This window comes from Aedes albopictus, chromosome 3 (assembly GCF_035046485.1).
Source record: "Aedes albopictus strain Foshan chromosome 3, AalbF5, whole genome shotgun sequence".
NCBI classification, from domain to species: Eukaryota; Metazoa; Arthropoda; class Insecta; order Diptera; family Culicidae; genus Aedes; species Aedes albopictus.
Genome location: NC_085138.1, coordinates 227,019,018 through 227,038,078, shown reverse-complemented (window position 1 = coordinate 227,038,078; position 19,061 = coordinate 227,019,018). Strand labels below are relative to the sequence as shown.

At 41.4% G+C, this 19,061-nt stretch overlaps 1 protein-coding gene across 1 annotated transcript in view; it reads right to left on the bottom strand.

Annotated features, from left to right (window-relative positions):
- LOC115269408 (protein Red) overlaps positions 1-17,148 on the bottom strand; it is a 33,771-nt gene extending 16,623 nt beyond the window's left edge. Inside the window, exon 1 of the mRNA XM_029878092.2 lies at positions 16,319-17,148. Within this exon, the coding sequence (XP_029733952.2) occupies positions 16,319-17,022 (704 nt within the window). The 5' untranslated portion in view covers positions 17,023-17,148. The remainder of the gene's footprint in view (positions 1-16,318) is intronic.
- Between the last annotated feature and the right edge of the window lie 1,913 nt (positions 17,149-19,061).

Sequence of the window (19,061 nt, the reverse complement as noted above, 5' to 3'; positions counted from 1 at the left end):
CATCGTAGCGCTGCAGCAGGTGTGTTGGCCAGGATCCATGATGCGAACACACACGTGCGGAAAATAGTTTTCATCATAGTGGGCGACAAGCTTTGGCGCGTGATCGGTTGGTGGCTGATCGCCGAAAGAATGTACAGGTTGAGGATCACGGTTCATTTCTTTTACTTCAGCATAATCAAAGCGCACACACAGTCCACAATCAGGAAGTACTGATTATGACATGGACGCATTCTACGTGCAGCTAAAGCATGAGTTCCATCGCTACCCAAACCACGACGTCAAGATCATCATAGGAGATCTGAACGCTTAGGCCAGGAGAAGAAATTTAGACAGACGATTGGAAAGTTCAGCAACCACTAGCTGACGAACGGAAACGCTCTTCGACTCAATTATTTTGCCACCTCCAAAAACATGGCCATACGTAGCACATTTTTCCAACACAGCCTCCCTTATCGTTACACCTGGAAATCACCACAGCAGACGGAATTGCAACGGTCTGATTGACGGGCGCTAACGTCGACTCCGACCACTATCAAACTGCGCCCGAAACTATCCGTCATCAATAATATACGGTACCGGCGATCGCTAGGGTACAACCTTGAGCGACTGAAGCAACCGGATGTCGCCTCAGCATACGCGCAATATCTCGAGGCAGCTTTGCCAGACGAGGGCAAGCTCGATGTGGCCCCTCTAGAGGACTGCTGGAAAACAGTAATAGAAGCCATCAACGGCACAGCCGAGTGCACCATCGAGTACGTGGAAAGGAGTCGACAAAACGAATGCTTCGACGAGGAGTGTAGAGCGATTTTGGAGGAGAAGAACGCAGCACGGGCGGTAATGCTGCAGTGGGGAAAAACGCCGCCTGGAAGAAACGGAATGCGAGGAAATGGAACTGCTGTGCCGTTCCCATAAAACACAGAAGTTCTACCAGAAGCTCAACGCATCCCGCAACGGCTTCGTGCGCCGAGCCGAAATATGCAGGGATAAGGACGGAGGCCTCTTGACGGACAGACGTAAGATGATCGAAAGATGGAAGCAGCACTTTGACGAGCCCTTTAATGACGTGGATGACGTAGGCACGGGAGGCCACGACAACGAAGGGAACTGAGGCAAGTTAAGGATGACATTCACCAGCACAAACCAACAAAGCAGCTGGTAAGGATGGTATCGTACCTGAACTCATCAAGATGGGCCCAGAAAAGTTGGCCACCTATCTGCACCGGTTGATAGTCAGGATCTGGGCAACCGAATAGCTACCGGAGGTGTGGAAGGAAGATGTAATCTGCAACCATTTGAAATGTGAGAACTTCAGAGCGATCACCAGTTTGAATGCTGCCTACAAAGGGCTATCCCAGATCATCTTTCGTCGTTCTTCTTCTTCTCTTCTTTTTCTTATTCTTCTCTTCTTCTTCTTCTTCTTTATGGCTCTACGTCCCCACTGGGACTAGGCCTGCCTCGCTTCAACTTAGTGTTCGTTGAGCCCTTCCACAGTTATTAATTGAAGGTCTTTCTTTGCCTGCCAGTGCATGAATTTGTATATTGTGAGGCAAGGACAATGATACACTATGCCCAGAGTCGAGAAATTTTTCTCGACCGGAACGGAAACCGAACCCGCCATCTCCGGATTGGCGATCCTTATCCTTAACCGCTAGCATTAGCGGAGCCAGAATTTTCTTTCTTCTTACTCACTCTCCTAAACGTACACGAGAAAGAGAAAGATGGAAGAGGAGGCAGCTTGCTCTCTCTTTCATCTAGAGCTTGCATGTTTGGGAGAGTGAGCAAGAAAAAAGAAAAAGCTGGCTCCGCTAATGACCACTAGGCTAACTAGAGATCTTCCGTCGTCTGTCAGCTAAAACGAATGAGCTCGTGGGAAGTTATCAAGCCGGCTTCATCGACGGCCGGTCGACAACGGACCAGATCTTCACCGTACGGCAAATCCTCCAGAAATGCCGTGAATACCACGTCTCAACTGTAACGACCCTAAGTCGTTATCACCCTCATTATTCCATATTACTTTGGATCACTTTCTTAGTAAATATAATGTACCGTCAAGGCGCCATTCACCGTGTGCCTTCGAATATTTTTTTCATTATTTCCATATTATGATTGAATGATATGACAATTTCCCTCAAATTTCACCAATACAACACTAATGTATTGTTACCATGTCAAAACGCTCATTAGAAACATTTAAAAGTATCATTTTGACACTAAAGTGTGTTTACATGAAGCGGGTTTCTGCTCGTTCACTGCATTCATAGTGAAAAAACGAAAACTGCGCTAAGGTGATTTAAGCGATAAAATAAATGTAGTAACGTTTTTATTCCACCAAGAAGCAATTAAATTCACATATGAGGTATGTATTTTGCATTACCGATGTAAGTTTAACAAGAAAGTACGATTACTCGTACTTTTTAATTGAAACAAAAAGGCACGGTAAATGCAAATATATTATATTAACAATATGGGTCACTTCGCGTTTTTCCATATATCGGAACGGCGACATCGTATGATATGACAACAGTACCATCTGTTATCGGAAAAGGGCAATACAGTATTGTTCCGATTTTATCACACCCCTTTTCAAAAATGCTTTTAAATATTTTACAAAACCTATACGCATTTTTGATATTTTTAACGTTGCAGAACACGCCTTCAACATTCATCTTGAAGAAAAGGGGAAACACTTGCTCTCAAATGTAACAGCAAATATATGAAAAATTATGAACTGACACGCGGAGGGCGTGATAAAATTGGAACATTACTGTAATTGTGTTTTGATCATCTTCAATTTAGCGTAGAACATGACGTTTCTCGGAAGAAACGATAGGGGTGTCAAAGCGCAATTTAATAATCGGTGAAAAAATCAAGCAGGGCTGACAAATCGTCGAACTCATCATCGCTGTTCGAGGAAAAATAAAATAAAATTATTTTTGTCTGACACAACAGCATTGACTACTAGCGTTCTCATCGCCGACAAAGGGTTCCACGACGAAACCCAATCATAAATAGTCGACCGCAAAGTTTTCCCTCGTCCTTTTTGATCGTTGCCTTTTCGGAAACGTGCAACGGCGGTCCAAGCAAACGTCACCAGTGAATAGTTTTTTTTTGGTTTTTCAGCTCGCATCTAGAGCTCGCATGAGACTGCGGTGTCGTGATAGCTCTGCAGGTAAAGTTAATTGATTGACAATGCATACGTCCATTATTCGATCCCGGATGCAAACTTTTTTGTTTAATAATATCAATTTTCGTGTGCTATTGTATTTTTTTACGAATAATCAGACTTAAGCGACGAAATTGAACTCGTCCTAGTATGGTTATAACCTAACATTTATGACGCATTTTCGCCTTCTTTCCACTATTCAGGCGAAACCAGCTGATTTTGTTATGAAAATAAACAGCTGGTAGATGAGAACAATAAGGATGAACGTAAACATCGGTGAACCAGCTGATTTTGTTGTGCAAACATGACCAGCTGGTGGACCGAGAACAAAAGCCCTTAATGGTAAACATTGAGACGGTCGGCGAAAACTGTCACTTTATCGGGTGAGTTGCAAAACCCCTGCGACTGAGAGTGACAGCGAAATCGAAAGCGAAATATGAGTACGACGAAATTTATTGCATCAAAGTCTAAGTCGAAAAAAAATCGCAATAATTGTGAAATCATTTTTTGAATTATTTGTTTTTCAATGTATTTATTCGATTGCTCAAAAACATTGGACATCCCTACTTTTTACAGCGATGACAGCTGACTGCAGAAACGTCATTAGGAAAGCGCGTGAAATGAGAGTCTAATAGTACCTCTTCTGCCGCGGGGTGGCGACACATGCACTAAGAAGGTGTCGCCGAAAATCCCCAAGAGTAACCCATATTGTTAATATAATATATTTGATAAATGGGTACCCTGAAAATCAATGGTCTCCATTCACCGTGCCCCATATTGTCCCATGTATCTAGAAAAAATCTAAAATTTGAACATTCGTTTTTCTAACAAAATCTTGCAAGTTATTACTTGCAAGGATGTTTTCGATCACTTGGCAATCGTTTGACTCATTTATTCACAACTCAGTTCAGAAGCCCTATATTGGAATGTTGTGTTCGGCAAAGTCGTAGATCAGCGTTTTTCCTACAATTATCACCAAGGACGCCATATTCTAACTCTAATGTTTACGTCGTAAAAGTGCTAGTACCAGCTACTCATACTAAACGATCAGATTTTTCAATCGTTTAGTATGAGTAGGTGGTACTAGCGCTCTAGCACCGTATAAATATATAAAAGTTAGAATATGGCGTCCTTGGTGATAATTGTAGGAAAAACACTAATTTACAACTTTGCCGAACATCACAATTCAATATTCGGTTTCTGAACTGAGTTATGGACAAATGAATCAAACGATTGCCAGGTGATCGAAAACATCCCTGATTACTTGAAATGAATTTAAACGAAGAAAATTCCCTTGGCTGGGTTGTTTTGATCATTTTTAAACAAAGAAGAATAAAATTTCTCATACACGGTGAATGGGTCCCTACTACCACGGTGAATGGTGACCTACCACGGAATTAGGCGACCCTACTACCCTTTACTAATTGTACTATATCACCAAATTTTGTGAAAAATTTTCTACTTCTGTGGATATTGCTTTAATTTTAACCTATAATGAAGGCAATTAAAAGCGGTACCAACAATGTTTATAAGACTGGTGTCAAATGACAGCCCTTATTTGCCCCGAATCTTCTTAGATCCACGGTGAATGGTGCCTTGACGGTATTTGTCACTTATGTGGAACATTGGCAGTTTTACCCTATTAGTGATATATTTTGCATTAGGCGGATACAAATTGTATTTTGACTTTTTGTTTATACAATACTGCTTGAAATAATTAAAGAAGAAGTTCCAGTAACTAGACGACAACGTAAGCATTTTTCCAACGGTCTGGTTTACAAGGGAGATAAAAAACTTAAACAAAGAGGAGATAAAAATCGTAAACAAAAGACACATACAATATACAAGAAACATAAAAGCTCAGATAGGGTAGTGGAGGTATTTTGGACCGGGCAGGTATTTTGGCCCACCTACACAGCTAGTCGCGTTCGGTAATTTTTACCGAAATCTCAACTGCTGAGCGTTCGGTAATGGTTTTTTACCGAAATCCTGTAAAAAATACCAAACTTCGGTAAAATGTTATCGTTTATCTGTCAAGTTTTAACGAAGTTCGGTAGACGTCACCGATTTTTTTCCGGTAAAAAACTTAACGGTTGAGATTTCGGTAAAAAAATACCGAAGTCGGTGATTTTTTCTAAGTGTGTAGGGAGTTTTATCATATTTATCACATAATCTCTACTAAATCTTGGTAAATTTTTTATTGGAACACGAAAAGTATTCAACTATGTGATGACCTTTATTTTGAATGTCAGTTAAATATGCTGTTCAGTATCAAAAATAGAGAAAATGTTTTCACTTCCAATGAAACGCACGGAAAAGCACCAAAAACAAAGAAGGTGACAAATTTGTAGTCGGCTTCGAAGAGGTATTAAATTTTACAAATAAATATTCATTTCATGTGAATGTAGTTATGGCCTTGTAAGAACTCAAAATAAACTGTTCTTAACCTCGGTGGAGCGATAATATTTACTAAAATGGTGGTTTGAGGTATGGCCAAAATATGTTCAACATAATCAGATGTGAACATATTTTGGACCACCTGTCAGATCCATCTCTCCAGGTTCTTCTAAAGGGGGAAAATATTCATGCCAATGTAATGTACTCTAAAAGCAGATAAAAAGAATAAGTTGGGATCTCCCGTGATCTGGGTTGTTATACGTTTATTTCACAATGAGATTGTTGTGGGTTCGATTTGTTCTAACAACTTTTCGCCAAGTTAAAAATTTCGATTAGATTTGTGTCATAACAACTTTTCGACAAGTTGAAATTTTCAGGTGTTCAGTCATCCAGTTTAGAAAAGTTGTCCTTCTCGGCAATCAGTTTATGACTGAGACAATGTGTTATCTAATGTATGTTTGACAATTTACGTATCATTCAAATTACTTTATTGTTGATGGCCTTTCCACGCATTACAATATGTGTGGAACGCCTTTATATTTAGAAAAATCATTAGACTTTCACACTTCTTCTATGAAGTGTTACGTAATTTATGCATGGTGACTGACGTCATGCAATAGTTAATAAATACACGTATTGCGTAACATTTTTTTATGAAACATCATACTACAATGCGTAAAAACGGGCAATTGCAACAAAATCTCATCTTTTTTACCGTTACGTAATTTTTCAACGTTCCCTGCCTAAAAAAATGAATAGAAAAGATGTAAACTTCACGTACTTTTAACTATGTTTAATTTTTTGCTGAGGTGGCTTTCATTTCATCAATCAATTGAAGTTTAATTTGGTGGGCCAAAATATGTGCACTTGGTGGTCCAAAATAAAATCAGGTGGTCCAAAATAGAAGCCCGAGATCCTTCAGGAGTTTTGATATTTCTTGTATTTACTACAACAATTTTGAGTTCTGTTTGGCCTTTTCCGACAGAAAACATGTTGCTCTACGTAATGCCCACTTAAATTATCCATATTTTGAAGTGGGAACTTTCTTTTTTTGCTTATCTGTTCATCCACTTCCTAAATTTCATTTTCATTTTGCATCATTGGGTGGGGCAATGAGAGCGCAAGTCAGTCCAAAGCCGATGATAAGGAGGGGTAATGGCTGAATAGTCTTTGCTGACCACATAAACGTCATGGGATAGGAAAAGGATATTTTGGTGTGGGATTAGGGTGTTGGTGTAGACTTGACGATATCAATGCTATTCAGATGCAAAATAATTTTAAGGCTCAATAGTGAATCGCATACCTTCCAAAACCAAAAAACAATAATTCACAAAATACCAAGCAAGTCATAGAAAAAAAAGTGCCCGATTTTGTCAATTGAATTATAACAAACGGAAACTTCTACCCTCTCCGACTCGCCAGTCACCCCGGAAAAAATGTCCCTTCAGTTCTGGAAAATATATTATCCCCAATTAAGCCATTAATCGAATTGTCCGCGTGGTCTTGTAGTACCCCTGCTAGGTAAGAATCAGTCATTGCCATACATATTAAATGCTAGACATGACCCCACGGATAGCATTTGCATATGTAAAAGCTTTGCTGATGTGACTTTCCTATTAGGCAATTCTCTCATCTCATGTTTGTCTTCAAAACCTTATCAAGCTTAGAAAATTGAAGTTGATAAACAATACATTACAAGGTTCGAATTCCCATAGAATGAGATCATTCATTCGCACTACAACACCATAGGAGATAATACCACATTGGCTGATTACAGTACAAATGTGAAAAATCTCCCTTTTCCCCCTATCCGCAACCCGGGGACGCGCCCTGTTGGATTTCGAAAGCCTCGGAGAATATTACAAACTTTCAATGGCATTCCCATAAACTAACCCACATTGCCCATTCAGGGGTCTGACTGGGCCTATTACCCTCCCTCAGTTTGTAATATTCTCTCCAACTTGGAATTATATTTTCCCGGCACATAAATGACTTCGACAAATGTTCGATATACTATGCAGCGTCATGATCAGTATAACTATATCAGATGACTTGAAGATCTGATTCTTACAGAATTGTTTGCCATTGATTAAACATTCAGCTATTCCAATCATTACTGCAAAGGCCATTGACCACATGCCTGAAATCAAAGCTTCCTGGAAGATATAATCCAAGCCAGATATAATCCCCCCATCCACTTCCTAAAGGGGTCCAAAATACCTCCCTTACCCTAATCTGGAAAACTATCTAAACATTTGCGATGAACTTAACTCAGTAATGTGCAAGACTTTCGAGGAATATAACTTAAAAACAGAGCGTGAAATAAAAGCTTGCCCAAAAAATCTCTTCAATTATGTAAACTCCAAGTTAAAATCTAATAACTTTTCACCTACAATGCATTACAATGAAAAGGTTGACAAAAATTCACAAAAATATGCGATCTGTTGGCTAATTTTTTTTTTTTTCAAGAAACTTACATTACATACTAAATTCTGATCGTGATTACGATTTTTTAAAGCCAGTCATATCGATGTGCACGATATTATAGCTACTCTTAAGAACCTGGATGCATCAAAAGGTTCCGGGCCTGATGAAGTTCCTCCTGTATTCATAAAGAATCTCGCAACTGAATTAACTGTGCCTCTGTTTTGGTTGCTCAGTATATCACTGAAATCCGGACTTTTCCCTGAAATTTGGAAACGTTCATTTCTCGTGCCTATGTTAAAGTCTGGTAAGAAATCTGATGTTGCTAATTATCGCGGTATTGCTCTTATTTCTTGCATTCCAAACCTCTTTGAAGCAATCATTAACGAAAAAATGTTTGCTCAAGTTAAAAATAGAATAACTACAAAACAACATGGATTTTTAAAGATCGCTCAACAGCTACAAATTTGATAGAGTTGGTTGATTACTGTTTGGAAGCAATGGATAATGAAAACCATGTAGAAGCTTTGTACACCGACTTTAGTAAGGCATTTGACAGAGTTGATATAGGTACCCATTCTGCTGTTTAAATTACAAAAAGTTGGGATCCAACCTCAATTTCTAAATTGGATTGAATCATATCTGGTCAACCGTGATCTTATAGTCAGATTTAATGGACAGAAGTCAATCGCCGTACGCGCCACTTCAGGGGTGCCACAAGGCTCTCATTTAGGTCCGCTTTTCTTTATCTTGTTTGTAAACGATTTGGCAAACATTCTCAAGAAAATAAGATTATTAATTTATGCTGATGATATGAAGCTATATCTTAGGATAAAAAATACTGAAGACATCGAATCATTTCAAAACGACATAAAAATTTTCCATACATGGTGCCGAAAAAGTCTGCTACAGTTAAATGTGAAGAAATGCAACCTAATTTCTTTTAGTAGAAAACGAAATTCCACTAATATAACAATAACTCTTGGAAATCAAAATGTTGAAAGTTGCAGATCAGATCAGAGATTTAGGTGTTCTTTTGGTTTCAAAACTTACTTTTATTGATCACTACAACAAAATTATAAATAGAGCAAATAGCATCCTGAGCTTCATAAAACGATTTTGTCATAACTTCAATGATCCTTACACTATTAAAACTTTGTTTATAGCCTATGTCAGATCAATATTAGAATATAGCAGCATAGTTTTGTCGCCTCATACTACTTCCCACGAAGATAGAATTGAGTCTGTATTGCCCGTTGTGAAGATTTATAGATTCCGACGCAAATAAATGATTAGGCTCATTTTCAGCGTAGGTGCGTTATAAATGTTTGTTTACAATGCAAAACAATCACCAAATGTGTACCTAACAACACAACGTAAAATAATCACCAGGACGCGGTCTGGTTTTATATCTGTGGGCCCACGCAAGAAAAATCCACGCAACTAATTTTAGCGCAGGAGTCTAAACAGGTGGAATCTCCGCAATACAGAAGCAGTTTTTGTTATATGCACTCCGCAGATTAGGTTGGTCATCATTTGCTTTGCCGTCTTATAAATCTCGATGTACACCTCGTCCTTTTTTTACGTCCATGCTTGGCTGATCGACAAAAAATTCTACCGCTAAGACAATAAGCAAACTCAACAGTTTTATATTTTTTAAAACATCTTGGTGATTAGGAGAAGTATACAAAAATATAAAAATGTGCATTTTGATCATTATTTTGTCGGTAGAATTTTTTTTCGCTAAGCCAATAGTGGACGTAAAATAAGGTTTGGGTGTATGCTAATAAATATTAAAACATTAAAAGAGCGTAGAGAGTTCGCGATGGTTTCGTTCGTAAATAATATTATTTCGTACAGAATTGATTGATGCTATTGAGCTCCTATCAGAACTAAACTTTTACTTGCCCTCACGAAATTTGCGTCATCGAGAGATATTTTCTATTAACTTTCACTGTACTGACTATGCCAAATTTAAGCCCTCTAATCAAATGATGCTTGTTTATAATAAACACAGTAAACACATTGATTTCACATTTTCCAAGACAAGAATTAATGAATACTTTAGATCACTACGTTAACGAACAGTTGCGTATTGAAGGATGCATAATTCCAATGTAATATAAATATAAGTGAACTATCTTGTACCGACTTTTCGAACCCTCTAAGCAGAATACCCTCTTCGAATGAGTGTAATCTGTTTCGTACCTTTTAATACCGCCCTATGTTGCTTATCCTTTGATACGCGTATTTCGGCTACCACTTGTAATCTTCCTCAGTGTGGATAACTGACACTGAGGAAGATTACAAGTGGTAGTCGAAATACGCGTATCTGTCAAAGGATAAGCAACATACACACTTAGAAAAAATCACCGACTTCGGTATTTTTTTACCGAAATCTCAACCGTTAAGTTTTTTACCGGAAAAAAATCGGTGACGTCTACCGAACTTCGTTAAAACTTGACAGATAAACGATAACATTTTACCGAAGTTTGGTATTTTTTTACAGGATTTCGGTAAAAAACCATTACCGAACGCTCAGCAGTTGAGATTTCGGTAAAAATTACCGAACGCGACTAGCTGTGTAGGGCGGAATTAAAAGGTACGAAACTGATTACACTCATTCGAAGATAAGTGAACTAGTTTTTAAGATAAAATGTAACAACACGGTCTACATATTTGATTGACAACAATAAATAAATAAAAAATGCAGGATTTAAAGACGAAAATAAATCCATGTAGAACTATTCTCGCTTCTAGACTACAATTAACTTTTTTGACTACCTCAGTCAAGCATTTATGATTGCACTGTTAGAGCAACGTTTGCTAGCTTTTATTTTTGCTACAATGCATTAGCTCAGTTATTGCTGTGATAGCATTATTTAATGCTCCATTCGATGTGGAATTGATGTAATGCCACATAACATTCATAACGCAAATCTCAAGCATTATTGCTATTCAGTTGTGGAATTACTGCATTGAGCATTGCAAAGGTTGATATACAGCCTAATCCGTACAATGATATAATGCTTGTGGTTTCTTGAGTACAATCTAATGATTTAGTATAAGAATAAAATTTTTAAGTTACCACCAGTGTGTTGTTTTTTTTTCTGCTCAACAGACACCCTAACAGAAGGTTAGGGTAGTGTAGGTCTGACAGGCCGTCTTCTACAACAAAAGTAAAATCCAGGACTACTCTCTCCTCGTACCCACTAAACCATTCCTATGGTCGCCAAACCCTACGTCTCTCCGGAACCACCAAGAAGGTATTGCTTCAGAGAGGGGCTAGTGCACATCGCACCCACAAGGTTAGCTGCGTAGCCTGACATCGATGACTCGCTTTGGAGAGTCCATCACGGTAGCATGCTGGCGCTTAGCCAGTTTCCCGAGTGGTCCTCGCCACTCCCTTTGTCCTCGGAAGGCGGGCAGGGTCAACCCCGCCCGCGCCCTACTGCTGAGCGGACATCAAGAACTGATGCCTACGTGCAACCCGATCTGACCTGCCCGTAAGGAAGGGTATCCTACGGGATGCACCCGTAGGTTGCAGACAGCAGGATCTCACCTACCCCGACCCTTGCCGGGGACCCCTTTCCAACCGCGGGCTCGGATCCAACCCAGTAGACCGACGCCACGACAGCACCGCTACCGGGACTTCCTCTCCGCGGCCACTTAATCGTTGTAAGGGTCGATCTCGACCGCAGGGCACTGGTATGACCTACGAAGCCGACTCCGAACCCCTGGACCACCTCTTGTACTGCATCTGGACTAGCCACTCTCCGAGTCCACGCGCCACCTCCTCTGTAGTTCCCAGACGATATGGGTGATAGCCGTTGAAACGGCGTTCCAGCCAAACTCATGCCTACACATCCTCTGGACCAAGTTGTCCGGGTTTGTGTCCTCCCCGCATGTGGCAAGCATGCGGTCACGCATTGTGCGAAAACGCGGGCACACGAACAAAACGTGTTCCGCCGTTTCCTCTAAACCATTGCACGCTGGGCATTTGGGAGAATCCGCATGCCCGAAACGGTGTAGATACTGTCGGAAGCAACCATGACCTGTAAGGACCTGTGTCAGGTGGAATGTAACTTCCCCATGGCGCCTGTTAATCCAACTATCTACCCTCGGTATCAACCTATGGGTCCACCTTCCTTTGGTGAAACTGTCCCACGCGCGCTGCCATTTGACCATAGAGGCCATCCTGGCAGTCCTGCGTATGCCTCTTGTGCCCCGCATTTGGAAGCACTTCATGTCCTCACTGATAAGAATGCTGATAGGCACCATACCAGTAATGACGCAGAGAGCGTCGTGTGACACGGTACGGTATGCGCTCGCAACCCTCAGGCACATAAGCCTGTAAGTACTTTCCAGCTTCCGTCGGTAGCATTTAGTACTTAGCGCGGTGCCCCACGCCGGGCCGCCTTACTTAAGTATGGACGTAGCAACACTAGCCAGAAGCTTGCGCTTACTGGCGTACACCGCAGAGCTATTGGACATCATCCGGGACAGTGCCGCAATAGCTGTGGAGGCTCTTTTACAGGCATAATCGACGTGGCTACCGAAGGTAAGCTTATCGTCGATCATCACGCCCAAGTGTTTGACGGAGCGCTTTGACAGGATAGTACACTCTCCTACACTGATCTCCGTCTGCTGCTCCGACTTCAGGTTGTTAACAACCGTCACCTCTGTCTTGTGGTGAGCCAGCTCCAGTTTCCTGGACCGCATCCACGCCTCCACAACCTTGATCGAGTGGTTGGTAGTCAACTTTACCTCCTCGATCGTTTCACCGTAGACTTCGAGCGTAATGTCGTCGGCAAATCCGACAATCACCACTCCCACTGGATACTCTAACCTCAACACCTCGTCGTACATGACATTCCATAACACCGGACCCAGGATGGAATCTTGCGGGACTCCTGAGGTTATGTGAAAGCACTTCCGACCTCCTCCGTGTCGTAGACTAGTACACGATTCTGAAAGTAACTTCCGAGAATCTTGTACAGGTACTCCGGTATCTCCAGACGCAAGAGCGCATCGGCAATAGCAGATCAGCTGGCGCTATTAAACGCATTCCTTACATCCAGAGTCACTACCGCGCAAAAGCGAATTCCCCTCCTCTTAGGCTCGAGTGCTTTCTCGGCGGTTTTTGTAACCGACAAGATAGCGTCTACGGTGGACCTCCCCTTCCGGAAGCCGTACTGGTTACTCGAAAGACCATTTTCGCCCTCGGTGATCCGCAACATTCTATTGAGGATGATCTTTTCGAGCACCTTCCTCGCCGTGTCAATCAAGCATATTGGTCTATATGCCGACGGGTCTCCGGGTGGTTTCCCCGCCTTTGGCAATAGTACCAGGCTCTGCCTCTTCCAAGCTTCTGGGAAAACTCCCTCGTCCAGGCATTTCTGCATAGCAGACCTGAACATCTCGGGAGCCTCTGCAATAGCTACCTTTAAGGCCAGGTTCGGAACTCCGTCCGAACCTGGGGCCTTACCTACGCTAAGGGACTTAGCTATCCCCGCAAGTTCCACATCGGTGACCCTCTCCTCATCGCCAGCCCCAGTCCCCGGCTGTCCTACGAAAGGAGGCCAAGGACTAGGATCATGACGCGGAAAGAGTCCTCCAATGATCCCCTCCAACATCTCTGGAGATTGCTCTGTAGGAGCCATCACACCTCTCGTCTTGGCCATAACGATCCTGTAGGCGTCACCCCACGGGTTCGTATTGGCACTCTGACAGAGACCCTCAAAGCAGGCCTTTTTGCTTGCTCTTATCTTGGTCTTAAGCGCGGCTTTTGCAGCGGCGAACACCACCCGCCGTTCGTTTCGCTCTTCCTCTGATCGTGCTCGCTGCATCCGCCGCCTAGCCCGTAGGCAGGCGCGGCGCAGGTCCGCAATCGCGTCGGTCCACCAGTAAGCCGGTGGCCTCCCATTTCTAGGGTGGACTCGCCTAGGCATGGTCGCATCACACGCACGTGAGAGCACCGGTACCAGCTCGCCGCCGTCTAAACCGATTAAGTTTCACTCACGGCGGAGCGCCTCCCTAAATACCCCTTCGTCGAAGTATGATGTCTTCCACCTGCGAGGGCTTGGCCTTGGCCTAGCCGCCTCTTCTTCTATCCGCTGTCTGCTGTTATTGTAGTCGATACTGTAGCGAACCGCCAGGTGGTCGCTGTGAGTGTAGCCATCATCTACTCTCCAGTTCGAACTACTTGTTAGGCCAGGACTACAAAAGGTCACGTCAATAATTGACTCCGCTCCGTTTCGACTAAAGGTACTCTTGGTACCGACATTAGCAAAGTCGACATCTAAGATGGCCAGTGTTTCTAGCAGGATCTGACCCCGCTGGTTCGTGAAACGGCTTCCCCATTCCACGGCCCAGGCATTAAAGTCGCCCGCTATTACCACCGGCCTTCGCCCTGTTAGCACGGTCGTTAAGCGGTCCAGCATTTGCGTTTGTTGTCCGAAGATATGACTGTTCTTCTTCTTCTTTATGGCTCTACGTTCCCACTGGAACTTGGCCTGCATCTCTTCATAGTGTTCTTTGAACATCTCCATAGTTATTATTTGAAGGTCTTTCTTTGCCTGTCATTGCATAAATTGCTTGTACATTGTGTGGCAAGCACAATGATACACTATGCCCAGAGAGGCGAGAAACGGGAAACGAACCCGCCGTCTCTGGATAGGCGATCCACAGCCTTAACCACTGGCTATCTGGAGACCCAAGATATAACTGTTACTTTGCCAAATGAAAAAAAAAACTCGACTTCAAGTTAAAATTGTCAAGTGTTACTTAACTATCCGGACGACCAAAGAACACTGACTTTTTTGTGCCCAAAATATATTAGCTAATCTCCCTTGCTATCTAAACACCTTATACTTGTGATTGTATATGAAACCTTCACATTTCAGGGAAACCGCAAAATTTCACTGCATGAATAAAAATGTGAAACAAAAAAAAATAGAGTAAGAATCATCTCTTGATTTGATTTTTATCATAGGAACTTCAAATGACTCTCTACTGGTAATATGTATGTGATATGTTTTAGTTGTTATTGCATATAGACTGCAACTAATAGAACCCGTCCATAAAGTACGTTAACTACAAGGAGATAGGTGGGTAACCGGTGATGAAGAAGAAAGAGTCTACGTAGATTATGGACAGCGCCTTATATGTCCAGTAGAGTGGGTAATCGTTTATATGGAAAAGTGAAAAATTCAATGGTATCCCATTAGATCAAAGCTTTTTTGATACCATTTCAGGACCCAAAAAAGTGTGCAAAATTTGGGCACGATTGGTTATGTCTACGTTTTGCGCATCGCGATTGAAGTTTGTATGGGGTTTTATATGGGAAAACATACTTTTTTGCATTTCTCTCATAACAAGCTCGAATTTTTCTAAAACCGTGTAACCGTTAAAGTGAAAACATAGCCTAGGGTGTCCTGAAAAACTTTGTCGAAGACCGCGAAGTGATCTGATGCTTATGAAAAAAGTTATAGCGTTGGCATTGCTTGGTGAAACAGCATGATTTTGTTGCTATTGTTATTCCTTTAGATGTTAAAACATAAACACATGCATGCGGTTCGTTGGTGATAACTATTTTCACAAGCGTCGGATTGCTTCACGGTCTTCAACAAAGTTTTTCGGAACATCCTAGGCTATCATTTTACAGTATCGGTTAAAAAGTTTCAGACAAACTTTTTCAACTTATGGCTAAAATGCAAAAAAGTATGTTTTCTTATACAAAATCCCATACAAATTTCAATTGAAATGCGCAAAGTGTAGACGCAACCGATCGTGCTCAAATTTTGCACAGATACTCAGGACCCAAAACGGAACCAAAAAAGCTTTGATCTGAGAAAACGCTTCCGATGACCCACACTAATGTCCAGCTACATACTTATTAATTTTTGATCTTCTATCATATCTTGATAAAGTGGCCAAAGTCTGCGGTGTTCATAAAGTATTTCATATGCAACTTTGTCTTATAGCTGCCGATTTATGCTGGATCGTTAGCGCTGTCAAGGTGAAATATTTACTGATGGTTGACATTGTAAACATGTAGGTAAAAATTCATTTCAGTATCAACAATTCACATGATCAATAGCCAGAGCAATTAGATGAACATGCCGCAACGCAATGTAATTGTAACCTCATAAGGTAAACCCGAATACTAACTACTAATAACAATTTAATAAAAAACTACTTTTTAATTGAATAAAAAAAAAATAATAAGACAATACAATAACTTTTGTTGTTTTTTTCGGAATCGCTTTCTTGCATAGAAATATCCGTTCAAAGTTGTGGGAAGGACAGAGTTCAAAATCAGACAGCACTTACCTTTGAATTTCCTGAATCCGATAAATGTTCTTTCCCATCGCCGTTCGGAATTCTATTTCATCTCCCTTGGAAGGTTCTTTTTCCGGTACCACCGGTTGCTTCACAGGAGGCGCCTCGGCAGCCGGAATATCAGCCAGTTTTTCCATTTCCTCCTCTTGGTCTTGCTCCTTGGCCACAATCTCACTCCGGACCTTCTGCAGCAGGGCATAATCGAGACCCTTGACCAAGTGAGTGTGCTCCATGTCACCACCCAAGAACTTGGATTCCTGGATCTGCTGCCGGCGTCGTTCGGCCGCATCCAGACCAGATTTGATATCCGGGGCCACCGCTCGGTAGCCACTGGTGGAACTGGTCGGATCCAAGTTCTGATAATCCGGATTGGCTCCATCACGGCGCTCCCGGGCTCGATCGCGATACTTCTCGGCCAACTCTGCCAGCTTATTGTCTTCCTGCTTCTTGAGCTGGGCGTAGAAATTTTTCTTCTTACGACGAGCTTCGTGCCGCTCCGAAGAGGGCGGCTTCATGGCCGACGTCGCCGAAGACGAACCGGAAGACGACTTGGCCATTGCATCCCGGACGGATCCGGCAGCATGAGAAGAACCCCCCGAAGGCCCTCGGGGGGTCATCAACAGCTTTCGGAAGTCATCATTCGTAAGCCGCTGCGTTGCCGGGGTCTCCGGCTCGTGCAAATCGTCGCCGGGCATCGCGTCACTATGGATTCACTTTGTAATATTTAAAGTTTTTCACTTTTGATGCTATTTTTTAATAAATTTGCCAGGAATCTGCAATCACAACCTTTTACTACACCTTTCAAAACCTTGACCCGATAATTATAAACTGGTTTACGTTCGATCAATAAATACAATTACAATTACAAAACTAACATTTTGACAGTCCACAGCACTACAGTTTGTGCATGTGTGCATGTGTGCATCATGCACCAACCAATAAGTGTGAAGCTAAATGTGAAACAAATGCTCTTGAAATGTTTCGTACACTGACGGACAAAAAAAACATAATATTATTGTGTATCATGAACTATTAGGCACCCTACACACTACTCAAACGGTTTGACCAACATTGACTCCGCCCCCAGGTTGGTGGTTGAGTTGGTGCTGTGTTTGACCGTGTGTGATGCTGCTTGACGAACGGATTTGGCAGTTCGTCAAACCGATTTGACGGTTGACGGTTTGGTCGGCAAAAATCAAACCAGTTTGATTTTACTCAAACCAACGGTGGACGGAGCCAATGTTTGACGAACCAATCGTACCGTGTGTAGGGTTGTTGCACAAACACAGTCAGGGTGTCGACTACCTGGAAAAACCTGGAAAGTCAGGGAATGTCAGGGAATTTATTTTTGGACCTGGAAAATCAGGGAAAGTCAGGGAATTTTGTTGATGGTCAGGGAAAATTTTTCTCTATAATCATAAAACGATGTGTTCGAGTTATACAACATGTTACAGAATTTGAAAAACTTGCGAAATTGTTTCTTCAAACTGTAACGTCCATGATTCTGATTTACGATCAAATCAATGTATTAACTTCATCCTGATTTTTGTAGCATTCAGTTAAAGTAATGCTATTCTGAATTTTATCATGAAGCCTTATTTCATAACAAAATTATAAGTCCGGTTAATAAGCTAAAAATTAAAAGTACATAACACTCAATTTAATGTTTGGCGAATTTTTGGTCCTTTCTTTGGTGGTATTGTTTTGAGATGTCTCACTCCTGCATCTTGATGGGTTTCTAATGAATTTATTGGCGGGTAAAGTCTTGGGATGCTCAGAAGTTTGTTGTTCAGACCACTGTGATTTTTATTATTTTCTAGAGATATCTTTGTTGAAACTTGAGTAATAATCCCAGGAAACTTTTCCCGAGATGGTTGCGTAGTACTTCATCTGATTCATTCTAGATCTACCCTCTCAGTAGAGCTTGGTCTGCCTCTTCAACTTAGTGTTCTTTAAGTATTTCCCAAAGGCAATTCAAACCTTACGCACTAGAGATCTGGATACCGTCGTGCGGGGCTACTTTGGACACTTTTGAATATGGATTTTTTGAATTTGAAATATGGTTCAAATCTGTTTGATGTCTTTGGGACTATTATGACGCAATATTTTCCCCTTCATTTGGTTGAAATTGTTTTTCAAACAAACCCTTTATTGCTTGTCAGGAGGCAAAAAAACATCGAATGAATCATAAAAATATACATAACGTATCAGAACGTTTGCTCTGTAAGCATTGTTTCTACAGTTCATAAATTTCAGAGGGTTGCTCAATTCATGCAAAAAGTATCGACGTAGCATATACAATCAAATATTTGTATCGATACACATTATAAATGACCGTTTAACCTAAATAAAGGATTGATGGCCCCCAGACAGCCTTTAATTCTATATTAAAATATCGCGCTGCTCATAATACCAAAGGTAGCACAGAACCACCTAAAAACGCATATATTTATTGAAATCATGTATGATATAGTATACAACAGTACTGGTACAATGTAGTATTTTAAATAAACCCGGAATTTTAACTGCAGCTTTGTTTTAATTATAAATGTCCAAAGTAGCCCCCCTTTGGTTCTATATGAGATGTCTCCGATTGGTGTATGGGCAACTTTTTTGTTTATTGATGGATTTAGTTCAAATTTTGCATGCATCCTACATACATACTCACAATTATTATGTGTAAAAATTGTGGAAATACATTCACTACTCTGGGAGTTATAATGTCATAAAGTTG